Source organism: Giraffa tippelskirchi, chromosome 2 (genome assembly GCF_054371585.1).
Source record: "Giraffa tippelskirchi isolate mGirTip1 chromosome 2, T2T-mGirTip1v1.2.pri, whole genome shotgun sequence".
Lineage (NCBI taxonomy): Eukaryota > Metazoa > Chordata > Mammalia > Artiodactyla > Giraffidae > Giraffa > Giraffa tippelskirchi.
Genome location: NC_137276.1, coordinates 188,636,617 through 188,657,102, shown reverse-complemented (window position 1 = coordinate 188,657,102; position 20,486 = coordinate 188,636,617). Strand labels below are relative to the sequence as shown.

The following is a 20,486-nucleotide window of genomic DNA, read 5'->3' as shown; positions in this document are numbered from 1 at the left end:
TATTGCTTTAGTTGCATCCCAAATCTTTGATATATTTTCATTTTCATTTAGTTTAAAATACTGTCTTATTTCCCTTTTAATGTTTTCTTTGATCTAAGGATTATTTATGTTAATTTTGAAATATGTGAGATTTTCCAGATCTTTCTGTTGTTGCTTTCTAATTTGATTCCGTTGTGGCCTGGCCAGATAACATACATTGTATAATTTAAATACTTCTAAATTTGTTTTATGAGATTGTTTTATGGCCCATACTATGTTCTATCTTAGTAAATGTTCCATGTGCCCTTGAAAAGAATGTGTATCTGGCTGCTGTTATACGTAGAGTGTATTAATGTCAATTAAGTCACATTGGGTGATAGTGTTTTTAAGTCTTCTGTATCTTTAGTTGTTTTTTGTCTTAATTTTTCTGTCAGTTATTAGCAGAGGGGTGTTGATATCTTGGAGCATAATTGTGGATTTGTCTGTTTCTCATTACAGTTCTTTCATTTTGCTTCAGGTATGTTGAAGCTGTCTTATTAGGTGCATATTTAGGGCTGTTATTTCACCTTTTTGAATGTCACCTTTTATTCATCATGAAAGTAACAATTTGTATCCCTGGAATAAATCCCAGTTGATCACAGTGTATGATCTTTTTATATATTGTTGAATTCAGTTTGCTAATATTTTGTTGAGGGTTTTTACATCTATATTCATCAGAGACATTGGCCTCAAATTTTTTATATGATATCTTTTTTTCTTTTTTTGGCTAACTGTGCTGTGCTGACTGCAGGGTCTTGGTTCCCTGACCAGGGATCGAACCTGTGACCCCCCACAATGGAAGAGTGGAATTCTAGCCACTGAACTGCTAGGGAATTCCCTTTTTGTGTGTTGTGTTTGTCTGATTTTGGTATCAGGGTGATGCTGGTCTTATAGAATGAATTTAGGGGACTGTTCCCTCCTTTTCAATTTAAAAGTAATTAAAAATGTTTAAAATTAAAAAGTAGTTTGTGGATAGTTATTAGCTCTTTTTTATGTTTGGTAGAATTCCCCTGTAAAACTGACCAGTCCTGGACTTTTGCTGAGAGTTTTGATAACTAATTAAATTTTACTACTACTGATTGGTCTGTTTAGATTATCAGTTTCTTGATTCATTCTTGAAAGATTGTACATGTCTAGAAATTTATGTTTCTACTAGGTTTTCCTATTGGCATATAATTGTTTTTGTTTTCTTGCATGTAATTTTTTTTTATCTGTGATACAGGTTCTAATTTCTCCTCTTCCGTTTCTTTCATTTGGGTTCCGTTTTCTTAAAGAGCCTGGGTAAAGGCTTGTCAGTTTTCTTTTCAAACAGCTAACTCTTGGCATATTGATATTCTGGTTTTTTTGGTCTCTGTTTCGCTTTTGACCTTTATTAATTCCTTCTTTCTGCTGACTTTGGGCCTTGTATGTTCTTTTGTAATTATTTTAGATGTAGGTTGAAATTTTTCTTGCTTCTTGAGGTAGGACTGTTTTGCTATAAACTTAACTCTCAAAACTGTTTTGCTTGCTGCATTGCATAGGTTTTGGAATGTTGTGTTTTATTTTTATACATCTCAAAGTATTCTTGATTTCCTCTTTGAAAAGACATTTTCCCTTTATATAGGATTCCTACAACAGATAGTAGCAGATGGATTCTAAAACCTGTTTCTGTATTTCATCACTAAATGCGCGTATCGTCCTTTTATTATTATCAGGTCATCTTGCCTTCTGGTGCATTTGAAGACTATGAAAGGAAATGAAGTAGGCATCTCCTATTAGGAAGTAATATTGTTTGTATTCTTAGAAACTAAGTGGCAACATAGTCTCTGATTTCACCTTGAAGAAAATGGTATCTGACCAAAATGAACCTTGAACTTGGACCACCTGAATTGGAAGAACATTGCAATATAAGGCCATGAAAAAGGTGTTAACTGTCATTCTTTCACTCCCTGACTTTCAGTGAGTTAGGCAATGATGCTTTTTTGTGTTAATACTTTGAAGTATGCTGTCACATTTTGGATATCTCACCTGCAGTTTAGTTAAGGTAATACATTTAGCTAATGGAACTGATTCCCTCACAAGCTTGATAACATGCTGAAATAAATCAGGATGTGCAGTCAGTCATGAAAATGTGACTTGACTCTAGCCCAGGTGTTTGAAGTTGAGAGCTAACAGATAATAGGTGTTGCATTGGTTACAAATTAATAAATTACTAACATTCCATGTTTTAAAATGACTGAATAGTTGTCATATTGTGACATCAAATGGGTATTTAGGGAAAGACTCCTTGCTGCCACCAAGTTAGGTCTGTGCAAAGTACACTAAGTGAAAAAGGTTTCTGAATGAATGTTCTGCTACACTGGCACTAGGGTTTGTTTTTTTTTTTTAAGTCTTTCATGCTGCTCCTTAAGCACTGCTGTATAGGTTTTGGTCGTGAGTGGGTTTGATGAAAGCCAAGAGAGGAAAAGGGAAAAGAAATGTGTTCTGTGGTGTCTGCACTGACCAAAACATATTGCCAGGGTAGCAGGCTTAGTACGGGCCTTTACCTTTTATGCTGTATATCTTTGTGTCACAGTGTCTTGTCAAATTATCTTCATTTCTTCTTGAGTGGAGATTCTTGACTGGAGGATAAGGAAAAGGTAGTTGTTGAAGAAAATTCACTTTAGGGATAAAATGGTCTTGTTAAAATCAGGAAGTAGAAAATTTGGCCCCAGATCTACAGTCAAATTACTAAAACACATACATGTGAGAACGTTACCTCCTGTTCAATGATTACTTGGTAGCTAGTTCATAGTTCACCAAATGAGTATGAATCTGGAAGAATGGACTATGGTGGGCAAGGGGCAGTGTTGTGGTCCTAGCTCTTTTTCACATAAATTTTTCAAATGTATTCCTTTTTGTGCTGTTACTCTTAATATTCTGTCTGTAGGATCATTCTCAAAGTTTCTCACTCAAAACAAAAACCATGCCATCTGTAAAAAACTCATTGTTTTTCACCTAGTTACTTAATGGAGTCATTTGTACTAATTATTATCTTTCAGTTACTTTTCAGATCCTTGAAGCCAGATTCTCCCCCTCACTATTTGTGACACTTCTCTGTCAGATTACTGGTGATCTCTTTGCAGACCTGTCCATTTGGCCTTTTGAAATGCAACACCATCAACGTGACCTTGATCTTACCATCTCTCTGACCACTTTTTCATCACCATCTTTGTCCCTTAGATGTTAATGTTTCCCAGTTTTATCTTAGTACTTTTTGTCCTGATGTAATCTTATTTACGTACATGGTCTATTCAAGATCATACGCTGATAATCCTCGCGTGTAGTTTTACTATTGGTATCTCCTCACCAGTTTAAAAATAACAGCTTCATCTTGTTGGACTCCACTTCAACTTGGATGACTTATTTTCAGCTCAGACTAATATCCCTTCAGTTAGTTTTTCATGTTTTGTGGTGTCCTCATCTTCCAGAAAGTTCCTGACCTAAATCTTTATTATTACTCGAGGCTTAGTGGAAGTTACTACTGTCCTGTGTTTTCATACTGTAGTGTATGTAACTTTATATAATTTTATGGCACCAAAACTTTGTGCCATAAAAGGAGCTCAGTGTTGGAGCTCCTTGAGCCACCCGATGGGTTCTCAGTAAGTGTTGAGTTGAAATGAATTCATTCCTACAGTTTGTACTTGTACATGACATGTGCAAGTTTTCTGGTGAAATAACTTCTACATATTCTGGAGTGGTTCCCTTACTTAAGGGATTCTAATCTGGGAAGATCCAGGACATAGGGTACCTTCGTATAATTTGGAGCTGGATCAGACCTTCACTTACTTAAGATCACACAGCCAGTGGAAAGCTGTGTTAGTTAGAACCAAGGTCACCAGATGCTCAGGCCAATAATACTTTTACTTGCGCTATGCTGTTGCCCAGAATAGACATGGTAATCCTCTAAACTCATGAAAGGTAAGCTTGAGATGAAGTCATAAAAGCTAAAAACATGTAGAGATGAGTAATCCATTCTCCACAGGTCTCTCTAGTTTCTGCATGTCTTGCAAACAGAGGCACTGATAGCTTTTCTTCCAGACTGTCCTTTCAAAGATGTCTGTATAAAGTGAACAGCTTTAGAAGACAGAAACTGTCTCTTTCTGGACCATAAGATTAGACAGGTCTGTTTAGAAACCAGCACAATAATAATGTTTCCCTCTGATGCATAAGTTAGGCAAGTTTTCATGTGGCCAGTCCATTAAGATTTGGGTTTCCTAAGCTCAGAGTTTCTCAGCTGTGACACAGACCCCCTCCGCGTGTGACCTCCACCTAGGTTACTCCAGGTCACCTCCATGAGGTGTGGGTGCAAAGCGAACATGAAGCTCGTGCTGCTTAGCGTGCTCTAAGTAAGTAGATCCGTCATCTCTGACCTACGGTCTCACATCTGCTAGCATTCATGAAACTACTTGATAAGTAGGGGAAAATCTGACCCTTTCCAGTTCTTGATGTAAAGGGGGTATTCTGAGAATTAAAATTGGGTAAAATTTGCTTAATATAGCTGTTCATGGATAATTTAGATCATGGGTCATCTGTGCAGAGACTCCCACCTGCTCTATCTGGTCCCCCCTAGCTTTAAACTTTCTAGTCCCCCAAATGGTGTCCAGGAGTCTGTTTCAATCGTGGTCTTCCTCCCCTCTATGCTATAGAAACCTTATCTGCCAAACCCTCCTGTGGCCTCTAGGACAGCACTTGCAGATTCCAGTGCTAGCAAAAGAAAAAAAAACAAAAATTGGAGAAACCAAGTCATGTTCCTGGCCTCTGAAAGGCAGCTCTCATATTTGCCCGCAGCCTCTTCTCACCTTGAACTTCCTCCCCTCCTTTGGTTGGCACAGTTTCTGTCCCTTGAATCCCAGCTGGCAGGAAGGTTGTCTAGAATGGTCTACTAATAAACGCTCTCAACCCCCAACAGAATTTGTGCACTGTCTCCTTGAAATAAATGAAAACATTAGGAAATAGCATCTCACTTTTGATATTTCTTCTTGGTACTGGCAGAGGCATCTCAATTTCTTTACCTCATGAAGAGCAGGCTTTGGCCTGGTGATTTTACCATGATCACATGGATTTTCCATCACAAATGCCCCATCTCTTGACTAAATCTTCACTCTGCCTGAAATGCCTTTGGCCAAAGTTTAAGTGCATGTGAGGTCATGCTGAACTTTGCAATACTCAAAAAATAATTCAATTATAGGCTGCCTTGTACATAATACCCAAAGGAGAATTGGTTTCCTGTGGCCGTCATAACAAATTGCCACGTATTTAGTGACTTAAAACAACAGAAACTTACTTTCTTATAGTTCTGAAGGCCAGAAGTCCAAAATCAATTTCACTGGACTGAATCAGGGTGTCAGCAGGGCCACGCTCTGCTCTAGGGCAGAATCCATTCTTGCTTTTTGAGCTCCTGGTGGCTGCCAGCATTCCTTGGCCTGGGGCCACAGCACTCTGATCTGTTTGTTGTCATACTGTCTTCTCTTCTTCTGTCTGAAATCTCTTTTACAAAGACACTTGTAACTGTATCTGGGGTCCACCTAGATAACCCAGGATATTTTCCCAATCACGAGATTAACTGAATAACACCTGTAAGTCCATTTTTGCCCTATAGGGTAACACAGGTTCCAGGGATCACATGAATATCTTCTGGAGGACCACTATTCATTCTATCACTGTGTGTAAAGCCTTAAAAATAGACCAAGTTAATAACATTCAGAAAACTAAGATCATGGCATCTGGTCCCATCACTTCATGGCAAATAGATGGGGAAACAGTGGAAACAGAGACTTTTATTTTTTGGGGCTCCAGAATCACTGCAGATGGTGATTGCAGCCATGAAATTAAAAGACGCTTACTCCATGGAAGGAAAGTTATGACCAACCTAGCCAGCATATTAAAAAGCAGAGACATTACTTTGTCAGCAAAGGTCCGTCTAGTCAAGGCTATGGTTTTTGCAATAGTCATGTATGGATGTGAGAGTTGGACTATAAAGAAAGCTGAGTGCTGAAGAATTGATGCTTTTAAACTGTGGTGTTGGAGAAGACTCAATCTTGAGAGTCCCTTGGACTGCAAGGAGATCCAACCAGTCCATCCTAAAGGAGATCAGTCCTGGGCATTCATTGGAAGGACTGATGTTGAAGCTGAAACTCCAATACTTTGGCCACCTGATGCGAAGAGCTGACTCATTTGAAAAGACCCTGATGCTGGGAAAGATTGAGGGCAGGAGGAGAAGGGGACGACAGAGGATGAGATGGTTGGATGGCATCACTGACTCAATGGACATGTTTGGGTAGGCTCCGGGAGTTGGTGTTGGACAGGGAGGCCTGGTGTGCTGCAGCTCATGGGGTCGCAAAGAGTCGGACACAACTGAGCGACAGAACTGAACTGACTGTTCAAACAGTTTTGCAGAGAATTAAAGGTAAGGTTGATTAGTTATTAGCTCTCCCATTCCCACACTGTTTCTTTATAAATACAAAGACCATACAACTCAGTTTACCCCGGACTGTCTTGAGTAATTACTACTTTCATTATTACTCAAAAAATTTTGGGGTAATTATACAGTCTTCCTGTTTATAAACAGCCTTAAGAAGATAAGAATTAGTTGAGCTTTCCTGGGAAAAACGACTGTTTACAATTTGAATTTCCATCTAGCTGAATTGTGTTATAAAGACATAGCTGCTTAGTACTGCACTGAGATCTCTTACTTATTCATACCACAAATACCTAAGGATGGTAGGATTTTTCAGACGACAAGACTCCAAGTGGCTGAAGACTGATCAAAACTCACTGGTGGGGAAAAAAACAACACCTCACTGGTGAAACCAGTTTAAGGATTAGCTGAGTCACAGGGCTCAAGTCTGCCTGGTAACCTTCCAGGTTGTTGTGCAGTACGAGTAAGGTAAAGGTAGGAATAGAGTAAGTTGGTTTTACTTAGAGCTTTTGTTTCACCAGGAGGAAGAATGGGAGACTCCATCTTTAATATCCAAAACTTAACTGTGTTTCATATACAAACATGTCCAATATGTCAAAGTTACCTTGCGCCCGCAAAAGAATGACTGAATTTACCAAATACTGTGGTAAATGAATAAACTGCCTATCCTCCTATTTAAAGAATAGATTGAAAAGCTTGAATGTAATATTTATTTGGTGAATTTACATGTGAGGTCATTTACAAAAGAAAAGATACAGACAGATGCAGCTTTCAGCGCAGTTTCAAATATTTTTCAGAACAGGCAATAGTCCATGAGGATCTGGAATGATAGTATCGAATGGTACATGCTTCAGTTTCCTTTGTGTGTTTTCTACCAAACCCCAAGGGGTAGGAAGGGAGAAGAAAATATCAGTGTTAATGTAAATACAGCCATGCAAATAAAAACTTGTTTTAAGCCAGAGGTTGTTCAGAGATGTATAACATTTCTGTATTCAGGGGTTATTATAGTAGGTGCTTAATTTAAAAACTACAATGCAGAGCTGTCCCACTTGCCATTATCCAGGCCAGCTTAAATTAGGTTCACTGCCCCCACCGATTAGTTAGAGGCCTCTCAATATTTTCCAGACTCTGATTTTGGAAGGGAGTAACTTCTAGTAGCTTCTAAAAAGATAGCATTTTTGACAAAATCTTTTTGGTTTCAGTAGGATAGAGCACCTTTTTAAAGAGGGGTAAAATGCTCATTTACTCCCAACAATGTAAACTCTAATTAGATAACATTTCCAGAAAAGTCCAACTGACAGCTTGCTCTTTTATTCTACTCAGACCTAAGTAAACCTCTTCCCACACTGAATATCTCAAAATCACCATAAATATCTCAAAGCAGGATATTCTTTAAGAACACCCCACCCCCAACCAGAAAAATCAGCATATAAGAAAAGGATGATCTATCAAAGTGACAAGTTGAAAAAACAAAGTGATTGCTAAGGAAGAGGGTGAGGTAAAGGTAAAATGAATAAAACAAAAACCTGCTGTTGGTATCCCCAGTACAGACGTGGACATGCTTAAAGACCAAAGTTAGTTCAAAACTAAAATACACGCCACATGTCCTCAGCATCTTTGAAAATACTGGCTCAAAATCCCTTAAGTACACATAGCCATAGTTAAGAAGCATTAAACTTGTCACTTCAGGAAATACTATATTTCTAGACATGAGACTTTCATCCTTTTGAACTGTTAGCCAAAGTTTGTTCACTAGAAATTTTAAGCTAATTACTTACGACATTTCATCTTTATATATATATAACCAATCTTTGTTTTCTTTAAAAAGTACACTATTAAATAGTAGTACCTATTAAACATGAGAAAATAACCATGGGCAATTATAAACACATTTCCATCTCATCTTACCTCATGCCTGGTCTGCTCTCCCTTTAATACTCAGTCTTCTGCACATACATCAACTAAAATATCTTGCTTCTGCATGATTTACGGAGAAGGCAATGGCATCCCACTCCAGTACTCTTGCCTGGAAAATCCCATGGACGGAGGAGCCTGGTAGGCCACAGTCCATGGGGTCGCACAGAGTCGGACACGACTGAAGCAACTTAGCAGCAGCAGCATGATTTACTGTATGAAAAAGAGCTACTGTAGACTTTAAGAATGATGTACATTATCTATTAGAGTTGAAGGGGGTCAAAAGATTTAAGCGTTGCCATCGTGTCTAACACTGTGCAGAATCAGAGGCATTTTGCATGCTGACAGTGGTTTAAAGGGTCTCAATTTTGCTGCCGTAAAAACAAAATTCCCCACTTAAGCTTTGTTTCCTTCAGAGGAATCAACTGAAAGGGATTAACCAAATCTAAAAGAATCCTATTTTACAGCACGTACTATGTTAATTAAAAAACCAACATGCTGTAAAACTGTAGAATATTCATATATATACACACATATACACACGCACACAAAGACAAAATCAACCAGCACATATTCACCCTCCCACCCCCTCAGAAAAAAAGTCAAATCAACAAATCAAAGTTTTTATTTGCATGGCCAATTGTCATTTGTACTCTCTGCAACTTTATTTTCATATCCCTTTAACAGGTTCTAAGCTTTTGTTGCACAGGGAATAAAAGCTGCCACACTGCAAACTTTCTTCAACAGCCACTCCCACAACACCTAAACATGAGACAGCTGTAACGAAGGACAACAGCACAAATGGAAACATGAAGTCCCACCATTCAACACAGTTCACAACAGTGTCTTCAGGGTTCAGTTGAAGAGGGGTAAACTTCTAAAAGAGGGGTAAACTTCCCCCATATTTTATAATGTTGGTGGTTTTAATCCATATTTCTTTGCAACTTCTGTCTGGGCATGGGCAGCATCACAAAGTGAGTATAGATGAGCCATCTCCATTTCTGATTTGGCCAGGTTAATAGCTTTGTTGAACATGTCAATGGCTTTCTCCATGTTTCCTCTAAAAGAAAAAAACCGAAAATTACATGGAGCTGACCTTTAAGTTTCAACCATGATACTAATAAAATGCTTCTTTATAACAAGGTGATGCCTATCATATAGAAAACAATGAATGTTAGCTACTATTACAAATACAGGGCTTCCCCAGTGGCTCAGATGGTAAAGAATCTGCCTGCAATGCGGGAGACCCAGGCTTGATTGCTGGGTCAGTAGGAAATGGCAACCCACTCCAGTGTGCTTGCCTGGAGAGTCCCACAGACAGAGGAGCCTGGTGGACTACAGTCCATGGGGTCACAAAGAGTTGGACATGACTGAATACTATATGTGCTTATATTATGTTACTTATGGCCTTTGTTTACAAATAAGAACAATGAGACTAGAAAAATTCGATGACTTATTTAAAATCTTAATCACATCTGGTTCCTAAATTCTGTGCATTTCTACTCCATCATGAGGCTCCTTTAGAAAGCAGTGATGTAAGCTCAGAGAACATTAAGGGTATTCAGGGACCTTACCTTTACAAATCTGTGCAACCCTTACCAACATATTGTTAGCCCCCACATCTCTACTCCAGTCACACAGGTCTCCTTGAGTTCACTCATGCTAACAATCGTCAGATTATTTATTGCTTCTCTGCCTGATTCTAGTCAAATCCTCACCTTTCTAAGGCCCAGGTCAAATACTGACTAGAATATCTTCATGAAAAATATTTTTCCCTTTCCCAGCAGGAATTGGCTGCTCCGTCTCCATTGTTCCCATAATTCTATCATCATTCTATGCACAGTCAGATGAATATATGCTTACACCAGTCTTTGTTGGTAAGTTGCTAAGTCTTGTTCAACTCTTTACGACCCCATGGACTGTAGCATGCTAGACACCTCTGTTCGTGTCCACTGAGTCGGTGATGGTATCTCACCATCTCATCCTCTGCTGCCTGCGTTCTCTGCTTGCCCTCAATCTTTACTAGCATCAAGGTCTTTTCCAATGAGTTGGCTCTTCCCATCAGGTGGCCAAAGTACTGAAGCCTCAGCTTCAGTCCTTCCAATGAATATTTAGGGTTGATCTTTAGGACTGACTGGTGGGATCTCTTTACAGTCCAAGGGACTCTCAAGAGTCTTCTCCAACACCACAGTTCAAAAGTGCCAGTTCCTCAGCATTCATCCTTCTTTATGGTCCAACTCTCACACCTATACATGACTACTGGAAAAATCGTAGCTTTGACTGGATCAACCTTTGCTGGCAAAGGGATGTCGGCTTTTTAATATGCTGTCTAGGTTTGTCATAGTTTTCCTTCCAAGGAGCAAGTGTCTTTTAATTTCATGTCTGTGGTCACTATCCACAGTGATTTTAGAGTCCAAGAAAATAAAAACTGTCACTGTTTCCACTTTTTTCCCCTTCTATTTGCCATGAAGTGATGGGACCAGATGCCACGATCTTAGTTTTTTTGAATGTTGAGTTTCAAGCCAGCTTTTTCACTTCCTCTTTTCACCTTCATCAAGAGGTTCTTTAGTTCCTCTCCACTTTCTGACATTAGAGTGGTATCATCCGCATATCTGGGGTTATTGATATTTCTTGTGGGAATCTTGATTCCATCTTGTGATTCATCCAGCCCAGCATTTTTCCTGATGTACTCTACATATAATAAGCAGGGTGACAATATATAGCTTTGTTGTGCTCCTTTCCTAATTTTGAACTAGTCAGTTGTTCCATGTCTGGTTCTAACTGTTACTTCTTGACCTGCATACAGGCTTCTCAGGAGACAGGTAAGGTGCTCTAGTATTCCCATCTCTTTAAGAATTTTCCACAGTTTGTTGTGATCCACACAGTCAAAGGCTTTAGCATAATCAATGAAGCAGAAGTAGATCCTTAATGGACACCTTTCAATTCCCAGAACTAAGTAAAATGCTTGGTAACTATTATCCATTTTTTGAATAAATGGATGAATACATTTTGTCAAAAAAAACATAAAATTTACCTCTTACAGTCTGTGACTAGGCTTTATATACTTACTAAGAAGCAAGAGCTGTTTTAAAGTAACTAGTATGTATATGTCGGAGAAGGCAATGGCACCCCACTCCAGTACTCTTGCCTGGGAAACCCCATGGACGGAGGAGCCTGGTAGGCTGCAGCCCATGGGGTCGCGAAAAGTCAGACACGACTGAGCGACTTCACTTTCACTTTTCACTTTCATGCACTGGAGAAGGAAATGGCAACCCACTCCAATATGCTTGCCTGGAGAATCCCAGAGACGAAGGAGCCTGGTGGGCTGCCGTCTATGGGGTCGCACAGAGTCAGACACGACTGAAGCGACTTAGCAGCAGTAGCAGTAGCATTATGTATATGTATATATGCATACCTGCCTGTAATCTTACAATAAATATTAAGTCCCCACTCTATATATAACGGGCTTCCCTGGTGGCTCAGATGGTAAAGAATCTGCCTGCCATGCAGGAGACCTGTGTTTGATCCCAGGGGTGGGAAGATCTCCTGGAGAAGGGAACAGCTGTCCGCTCCAGTATTCTTGCCTGAAGAATTTCAAGGACAGAGGAGCCTGGAGCGCTCTAGTCCATTCGATCACAAAGAGGTAGACACAACTGAGCAACTCACACACACACATATATATGACAGTTAAACTCTAAGAAGTAAAATGTACGTCTGGGTGACTGTAGTTAATCTCCTACTACATATATTGATATGGTGCATAATAGACAATTAATAACTAACAGTTCATGTTCAGATATTAGGTAGACAGAAGATTTGCTAAATCTTCTGTTAACCAGCAATTTCATTCATTAACATTTCTCTATTTGTAAAGCAGGATTTAGAGTGGATTTCTTAAAGTACAATTCAAACACAATTCATCAAACTCCATAAATCAGAGGTCCTTAACCCAGGCTCTATGAACAACTTAAGTGCAGAGAGTTTCCATATATGCATTATTCTAGGAAAAGTCCACATCATTGCTCAAAAGATTAACAACTACTACCCAACCATATTCTAGCATAAGAATATTTTACTCACATTAACTGGAAATTAAGAAATAATTTAATATTTATATACAACTGTCAGAATGGTTCAAAAGAATCACAAAAATTTTCATAAGCCTATGTGTGTGTATACACACACACACACACACACACACACATTCTGCTTCTTCTGGAGCTGAGAGAGAAGAGGACTCCAGGAGTGACTGAATGTTATTAAGACAACTCCTACTGGACCCTGACAAGTGATGGTGGGAAGATCAGCTACTTTCGGTATCAAGGAAATATGGGTTCATCTCCTCTACTACTGGCTCACCATGTCACCTTATTAATTTAACCAGTCTAGGAATACAAAGATGGGCACAATAAAGGACAGAAATGGTATGGACCTAACAGAAGCAGAAGATATTAAGAGGTGGCAAGAATACACAGGAAAACTATACAAAAAAGACCTTCATGACCCAGATAATCACGATGGTGTGATCACTCACCTAGAGCCAGACATCCTGGAATGTGAAGTCAAGTGGGCCTTAGGAAGCATCACTACAAACAAAGCTAGTGGAGGTAATGGAATTCTAGTTGAGCTCTTTCAAATCCTAAAAGATGATGCTGTGAAAGTTAAGCACTCAATATGCCAGCAAATTTGGAAAACTCAGCAGTGGCCACAGGACTGGAAAAGGTCAGTTTTCATTCCAATCCCAAAGAAAGGCAATGCCAAAGAATGCTCAAACTACCGCACAATTGTACTCATCTCACACACTAGTAAAGTAATACTCAAAATTCTCCAAGCCAGGCTTCAGCAATATGTGAACCATGAACTTCCAGATGTTCAAGCTGGATTTAGAAAAGGCAGAGGAACCAGAGATCAAATTGCCAACATCTGGTGGATCATCGAAAAAGCAAGAGAGTTTCAGAAAAACATCTGCTTTACTGACTACACCAAAGCCTTTGTGTGGATCACAACAAACTGTGGAAAATTCTGAAAGAGATGGGAATATCAGGCCACCTTACCTGCCTCCTGAGAAATCTGTATGCAGGCCAAGAAGCAACAGTTAGAACTGGACATGGGACAACAGACTGGTTCTAAATCGGGAAAGAGCACATCAAGGCTGTATATTGTCACCCTGCTTATTTAACTTATATGCAGAGTACATCATGAGAAACACTGGGCTGGATGAAGCACAAGCTGGAATCAAGATTGCTGGGAGAAATACAAATAACCTCAGATATGCAGATGACACCACCCTTATGGCAGAAAGCAAAGAACTAAAGAGCCTCTCGATGAAAGTGAAAGAGGAGAGTGAAAGTAGGCTTAAAACTCAACATTCAGAAAACTAAGATCATGGCATCTGGTCCCATCACTTCATGGCAGATAGATGGGGAAATAGTGGAAACAATGGCTGACTTTGTTTTCTTGGGCTCCAAAATCACTGCAGATGGTGACTGCAGCCATGAAATTAAAAAGATGCTTGCTCCTTGGAAGGAAAGTTATGACCAACCTAGACAGCATATTAAAAAACAGAGACATTACTTTGCCAACAAAGATCCATCTAGTCAAAGATGTGGTTTTTCCAGTAGTCATGTATGGATGTCAGAGTTGGTCTATAAAGCTGAGTGCCAAAGAATTGATGCTTTTGAACTGTGGTGTTGGAGAAGACTCTTGAAAGTCCCTTGGACTGCAAGGAGATCCAACCAATCCATCTTAAAGGAAATCAGTTCTGAATATTCATTGGAAAGACTGATGCTGAAGCTGAAACTCCAATACTTGGCCACCTGATGCGAAGAACTGACTCATTTGAAAAGACCCTGATGCTGGGAAAGATTGAAGGTGAGAGAAGGGGACAACGGAGGATGAGATGGTTGGATGGCTTCACTGACTTAATCGACATGAGTTTGAGTAAACTCTAGGAGCTGGTGATGGACAGGGAGGTCTGGCGTGCTACAGTCCATGGGGTCGCAAAGAGTCAGACACAACTGAGCGACTGAACTGAACTGAACTCTTCAATTAAATTGAGGACCATATAATCTCAACCTTTATAAAGACAGATAAAAATCAACTGAAATATTTGGAAAGCACCTAAAGTTCAGTACCTGGCCTAGAGTAGATACTCAAATGGATGACAATGCCAGTGTCAAGATGGCATACCACATTAAAGTCTATGGCATACACAGGTGTCATCTGTTAATGGTGAATCTCAAGTACAACTCTGCATAGACATTTACAGAAATCAAGAAGTTATGAAAAGGTCAGAACTGCAAAAATCTTACCCAACTCCCTGATTTGAAAGAAAACTTGAGGGCTCAGAGGTGATGGTGCAAGTTGCTCAGAGGTGATGGTGCCACTTGGCTGTAGCAAGATCTATGTCTTTGGGCAATGTGGCTGCCAAGCCTTGTACTACTGCCTATGTACAATGCAGACATTTCCCCTCCACCAGAAATGATACAGGTGACAGGAGGCACAACCATACAACAACCATTAAAGAAAGATCAAGCTTCCCTTTTAATGCGTATGCTCGACTTAAACAACTTTTATAAGTTTGATTTTTAAATTGAAAAAATATGAAACCAAGCAAATCAAAGTTGTATAGTTTCGAGGGAATCTTGCCTGCAAAGGCATACTAAGACTTAAAAATTCAATGAATAATGACAATAACCTATTTATAATGAAAAAAACAAAAAGGTAAATATCTATGGAGCTTCCCTAACTTTCCGAAGGACAGACTATAGCAGTTACCTTTGTACTTCAATAGTTCCCATGGTTTCATATGCAAAATCACATTTATTGTCAATTTCAATAGCCTTGCTGATAAGCTCCAAACCTTTATCCAGATCTTGCTTCCACTGAAGTTGAAGTAAACTGCAAATGCAAAACAGTAGTCAGATGTGACCATGGCCCAGTATCAATTCTGCTCTCAATGAATTTATAATTCAATTAATAAGGAAAAACAAAATCTAAAACAGTACAGAATCAGCATCAAATTGGTTTTTTCTCCCTCAACTTACAGTGGTTTTGTAGTCTAAATTCCTTATTATGAAGTCTAAATTCCTTATTATAATGATCTAGGCTCTATTATTAACTTCCTTTGCACAGCTTAATGTTTTAATTTGTATAATTTAAGTGAAGTTTTAAAAATGATAATTTAAGTATACTAAAACAGGAAAAACCTATTTATGTGTGTCCTATTTTGATACAAGTAACATTTGACAGGATGCCCAGAAGGGAAATCCTTAAGCTAGAGTGCAAGTAGCAGATTTACTAATTATTATATAATAGTGAAACATTGTTAAAAAAATAAAAGTTAAAAAAAAATAACAGTGAAGCATTCATAGCAATGAAGAAATTTTTCAATTAGCTCACTGACTCTACCAACAGTCCCCTTTCTCAGTGAGCAAAACAAATCCATTTTATTACTATGCAAGCAATTTAGCTTTTTTTTTACTGGAACAGACCCCCAAAATACATACCCTTTATGAACATACGTTGTGGCATTATCTGGTTCCAAATTAATACATTTATCATACATTTCATCAGCTTTGCCAAACTGCTGTTGATCTGTTAATGCCTATGTGAAGAGATACTTCAGTTAAATTTAGGTAACTGTATCCCTAAGGAGTTAAAACTATGTTGCTTATTAATCATTAAAATTTATTTCATTTAACTCTTCATTACTAAATTATTGTTTTGGGGTGACTGTTGTTTAGTTGCTCAGTCGTGTCTGGCTCTTTTGCAACTCCGTGAACTGTAGCCTGCCAGGCTCTTCTGTCCATGGAATTTTCCAGGCAAGAATATTGGAGTGGGTAGCCATTCCCTTCTCCAGGGGATCTTCCTGACCCAGGGAATCTCCTATGTCTCCTGCATCAGCAGGCGGATTCTTTACCACTGATGCCACCTGGGAAGCCCCATTTAGGGGATTAAACTTAATTAAAAATGTTAACCTTAAAAACAATACTTATTTGGAAGGATGAATTCAGGTAGGTATGTTAACAGTTATCAGAGTCAATCCTTAAAAATAATTGGTGAAAGAAAAAAAAAGCTACAATCAACATTTAAGGCAAATCCCATGGCAGAAATGGAAGGCTTGGTTATGTGGAAACCAGACCATGCTCAAATTGTAGCTCTGAGAGTTAGCCAGCATCTAAGCTCAAGCTTCAGAGTTCAAAGCAAAAAGTCATACTATGTAACTAAAATATAACTCTCTCTAAATATATATAAATTAAAAGTTGCAAACATCAGAAGAAGGACCAAAAGATTGAAATTTAGTACAAAGAGACTTACAATAGTGCTAGTGCTGGTAAGACAATGCTCAAGGAAGCCAAAACCTATTTTGAAGGTAACACAATGATGGAGAAATATACAATTATGAAACCTCTGCTAAAGAGTTGTTCCTAATGTGGGTTTCCTTAAAAGCTAGTCAGTGGCCTTTGCTTTTTTAGCTGCTTATAGAAATCTGAACCAAAAAAGCCCTTCTGAATTTCATTTCAGTGATGAGGATGGTTACCTTCTGGTTTGTTTCAAATTAAATATAAGGCCTAAACCCAAGTGTACCTATTCAGTACATACATCATAAAATTATATGTGTTCATCTCACTTTAATTTCTGTACATGCTATAAAATTTTGTATATTATAGTACTCAGATGACCATTATATCTACTACTGTGGGCAAGAATCCCTTAGAAGAAATGGAGTAGCCATCATAGTCAACAAGAGCCCGAAATGCAGTACTTGGATGCAATCTCAAAAGCAACAGAATGATCTCTGTTCGTTTCCAAGGCAAACCATTCAATATCATGGTAATCCAAGTCTATGCCCCAACCAGTAATGCTGAAGAAGCTGAAGTTCAACGGTTCTATGAATACCTAAAAAACCTTTTAGAACTAACACCCCAAAAAAGATGCCCTTTTCATTATAGGGAACTGGAATGCAAAAGTAGGAAGTCAAGAAACACCTGGAGTAACAGGCAAACTTGGAGTACAGAATGAAGCAGGGCAAAGGCTAATAGAGTTTTGCCAAGAGAACACACTGGTCATAGCAAACACCCTCTTCCAAAAACACAAGAGAAGACTCTACACATGGACATCACCAGGTGGCCAACACCGAAATCAGACTGATTATATTCTTTGTAGCCAAAGATGGAGAAGCTCTATACAGTCAGCAAAAACAAGACTGGGAGCTGACTGTGCCTCAGATCATGAACTCCTTATTGCCAAATTCAGACTTAAATTGAAGAAAGTAAGGAAAACCACTAGACCATTCAGGTATGACCTAAGTCAAATCCCTTATGATTATACAGCGGAAGTGACAAATAGATTTAAGGGACTAGATCTCATAGACAGAGTGCCTGATGAACTATGGACAGAGGTTCGTGACATTGTACAGGAGACAGGGATCAAGACCATCCCCAAGAAAAAGAAATACAAAAAAGCAAAATGGCTGTCTGAGGAGGCCTTACAAATAGCTGTGAAAAGAAGAGAAGCGAAGGCAAAGGAGAAAAGGAAAGATATACCCATTTGAATGCAGAGTTCCAAAGAATAGCAAGGAGAGATAAGAACGCCTTCCTCAGCGATCAATGTAAAGAAATAGAGGAAAACAACAGAATGGGAAAGATTAGAGATCTCTTCAAGAAAATTAGAGATACCAAGGGAACGTTTCATGCAAAGATATCTTGGGCTCAATAAAGGACAGAAATGGTATGGACCTAACAGAAGCAGAAGATATTAAGAAGAGGTGGCAAGTATACACAGAATAACAGTACAAAAAAGATCTTCACGACCCAGATAATGATGATGGTGTGATCACTCACCTAGAGCCAGACATCCTGGAATGCAAAGTCAAGTGGGACTTGGGAAGCATCACAATGAACAAAGCTAGTGGAAGTGATGGAATTCCAGCTAAGCTACTGCAGATCCTCAAAGATGATGCTGTGAAAAGTGTTGCACGAAATATGCCAACAAATTTGGAATACTCAGCAGTGGCCACTGGACTGGAAAAGGTCAGTTTTCATTCCAATCCCAAAGAAAGGCAATGCTAAAGAATGTTCAAACTACTGCACAATTGCATTCACCTCACACGCTAGTAAGGTAATGCTCAAAATTCTCTAAGCCAGGCTTCAGCAATACGTGAACCGTGAACTTCCAGATGTTCAAGCTGGATTTAGAAAAGGCAGAGAAACCAGAGATCAAATTGCCAACATCTGCTGGATCATCGAAAAAGGAAGAGAGTTTCAGAAAAACATCTATTTCTGCTTTATTGACTATGCCAAAGCCTTTGACTGTGTGGATGACAACAAACTGTGGAAAATTCTGAAAGAGATGGGAATACCAGACCACCTGACCTGCCTGAGAAATCTGTATGCAGGTCAGGAAGCAACAGTTAGAACTGGACAAGGAACAACAGACTGGTTCCAAATAGTAAAAGTCAAGGCTGTATATTGTCACCCTGCTTATTTAACTTATATGCAGAGTACATCATGAGAAATGCTGGGCTGGAGGAAGCACAAGCTGGAATCAAGATTGCCAGGAGAAATATCAGTAACCTCACATATGCAGATGACACCACCCTTATGGCAGAAAGTGAGGAAGAACTAAAGAGCCTCTTGATGAAAGTGAAAGAGGAGAGTGAAAAAGTTGGCTTAAAGCTCAATTTCAGAAAACTAATATCATGGTATCTGGTCCCATCACTTCATAGCAGATAGATGGGGAAAAAGTGGAAACAGTGGCTGACTTTGTTTTCTTGGGCTCCAAAATCACTGCAGATGATGACTGCAGCCATGAGATTATAAGATGCTTACTCCTTGGAAGGAAAGTTATGACCAAACTAGCCAGCATATTAAAAAGCAGAGACATTACTTTGCCAACAAAGGTCTGTCTAGTCAAGATTATGGCTTTTCCAGTAGTCATATATGGATGTGAGAGTTGGACTATAAAGCTGAGTGCCAAAGAATTGATGCTTTTGAACTGTGGTGTTGGAGAAGGCTCTTGAGAGTCCCTTGTACTGCAAGGAGATCCAACCAGTCCATCCTAAGGAGATCAGTCCTGAGTTTTCATTGGACGGACTGATGTTGAAGCTGAAACTCCAATACTTTGGCCACCTGATGTGAAGAGCTGACTCATTGGAAAAGACCCTGATGCTGGGAAAGATTGAAGGCAGGAAGAGAAGGGGACGAAAGAGAATGAGGTGGTTGGATGGCATCACCGACTCAATGGACATGAGTTTGAGTAAACTCTGGGAGTTGGTGATGGACAGGGAGGGCTGGCGTGCTGTGGTCCATGGGGTCACAAAGAGTTGGACATGACTGAGCTACTGAACTGAACTGACAGTACATGCTTTCACAATTAATTAAGACAGCATGCAGTCAGCAACCAATGTATCATTTTTTTAATTGGCATTCTGTCTAGGAATTAAAGACTGAATAGATAAGATTTCAAACTGAGCTTAATTCCTGGGTTGTACTTCATATCCCAGTTTTCAACCCCTATGCAGGAGTGTGTAGGACTTTTACAGAATAGATCCAACATAAATCAGTCTTCTCACAGTCCCTCTCAATAATCCCTGAAAAATAAAAGTTTTACCCCTGTGGAAATTTTCTTATAACTTGACTAATGATAGCATGAAGGAAATCAGAAACAAAACTATAAACCTTAAGGATGTTTGGAGGTAGAAGTCTACCATGGATGGTCATTTTTAAGTGCTTCCTGTTTCTGTGATGTTTGGGGGGATAAGGAAGAAGGAGGGACAAATTTCTTTAGGCTAAAAAGAAGAGACAAAATATATAGAATTTTGAGATGGCTGGGTTTCGAGATACCATAAGCAGCTTTTAACTTAAAGATTAAGTAACAATCATTCAGATATCATTTAGTTAGAGGAAAAACTCTTTAACTGTGGGTATAAGAGGCTAATCATTTTCATCTAAATGGATGATTTAAAGTTAATAAACTTTTCAAGAGTTCAAACTATGATTAAAAGTGAAAATAATGCAAATTTAAATTCAATTTTCCATAGTTTCAATCCTAAATGAAGGAAAGCTTCAAGAATTTTGGACAAATAATACGTTAAAATGAGCTGTTATAGACT

At 38.9% G+C, this 20,486-nt stretch overlaps 1 protein-coding gene and 1 long non-coding RNA gene across 3 annotated transcripts in view; one reads left to right on the top strand and one right to left on the bottom strand.

The window, feature by feature from the left end:
* The first annotated feature begins 4,796 nt into the window (after positions 1-4,796).
* Positions 4,797-19,843, top strand: LOC145539085 (uncharacterized). The gene is made up of 3 exons (XR_014077563.1): positions 4,797-6,445; positions 10,156-10,248; positions 17,044-19,843. It is a non-coding gene; the product is annotated as an uncharacterized LOC145539085 (long non-coding RNA).
* Positions 8,981-20,486, bottom strand: part of TOMM70 (translocase of outer mitochondrial membrane 70) — a 35,769-nt gene continuing 24,263 nt past the window's right edge. Inside the window, exons 10-12 of one of the 2 annotated variants that reach the window (XR_014077558.1) lie at positions 15,880-15,977; positions 14,108-15,271; positions 8,981-10,536 (exon numbers count right to left, since the gene is read on the bottom strand). Coding sequence is in view for 1 of the 2 variants with exons in the window: in XM_081572473.1 (XP_081428599.1) it covers positions 9,278-9,431; positions 15,149-15,271; positions 15,880-15,977 (375 nt within the window). In the remaining variant the exon portion in view is untranslated. The remainder of the gene's footprint in view (positions 10,537-14,107; positions 15,272-15,879; positions 15,978-20,486) is intronic. The other variant, XM_081572473.1, reaches the window with a different exon arrangement.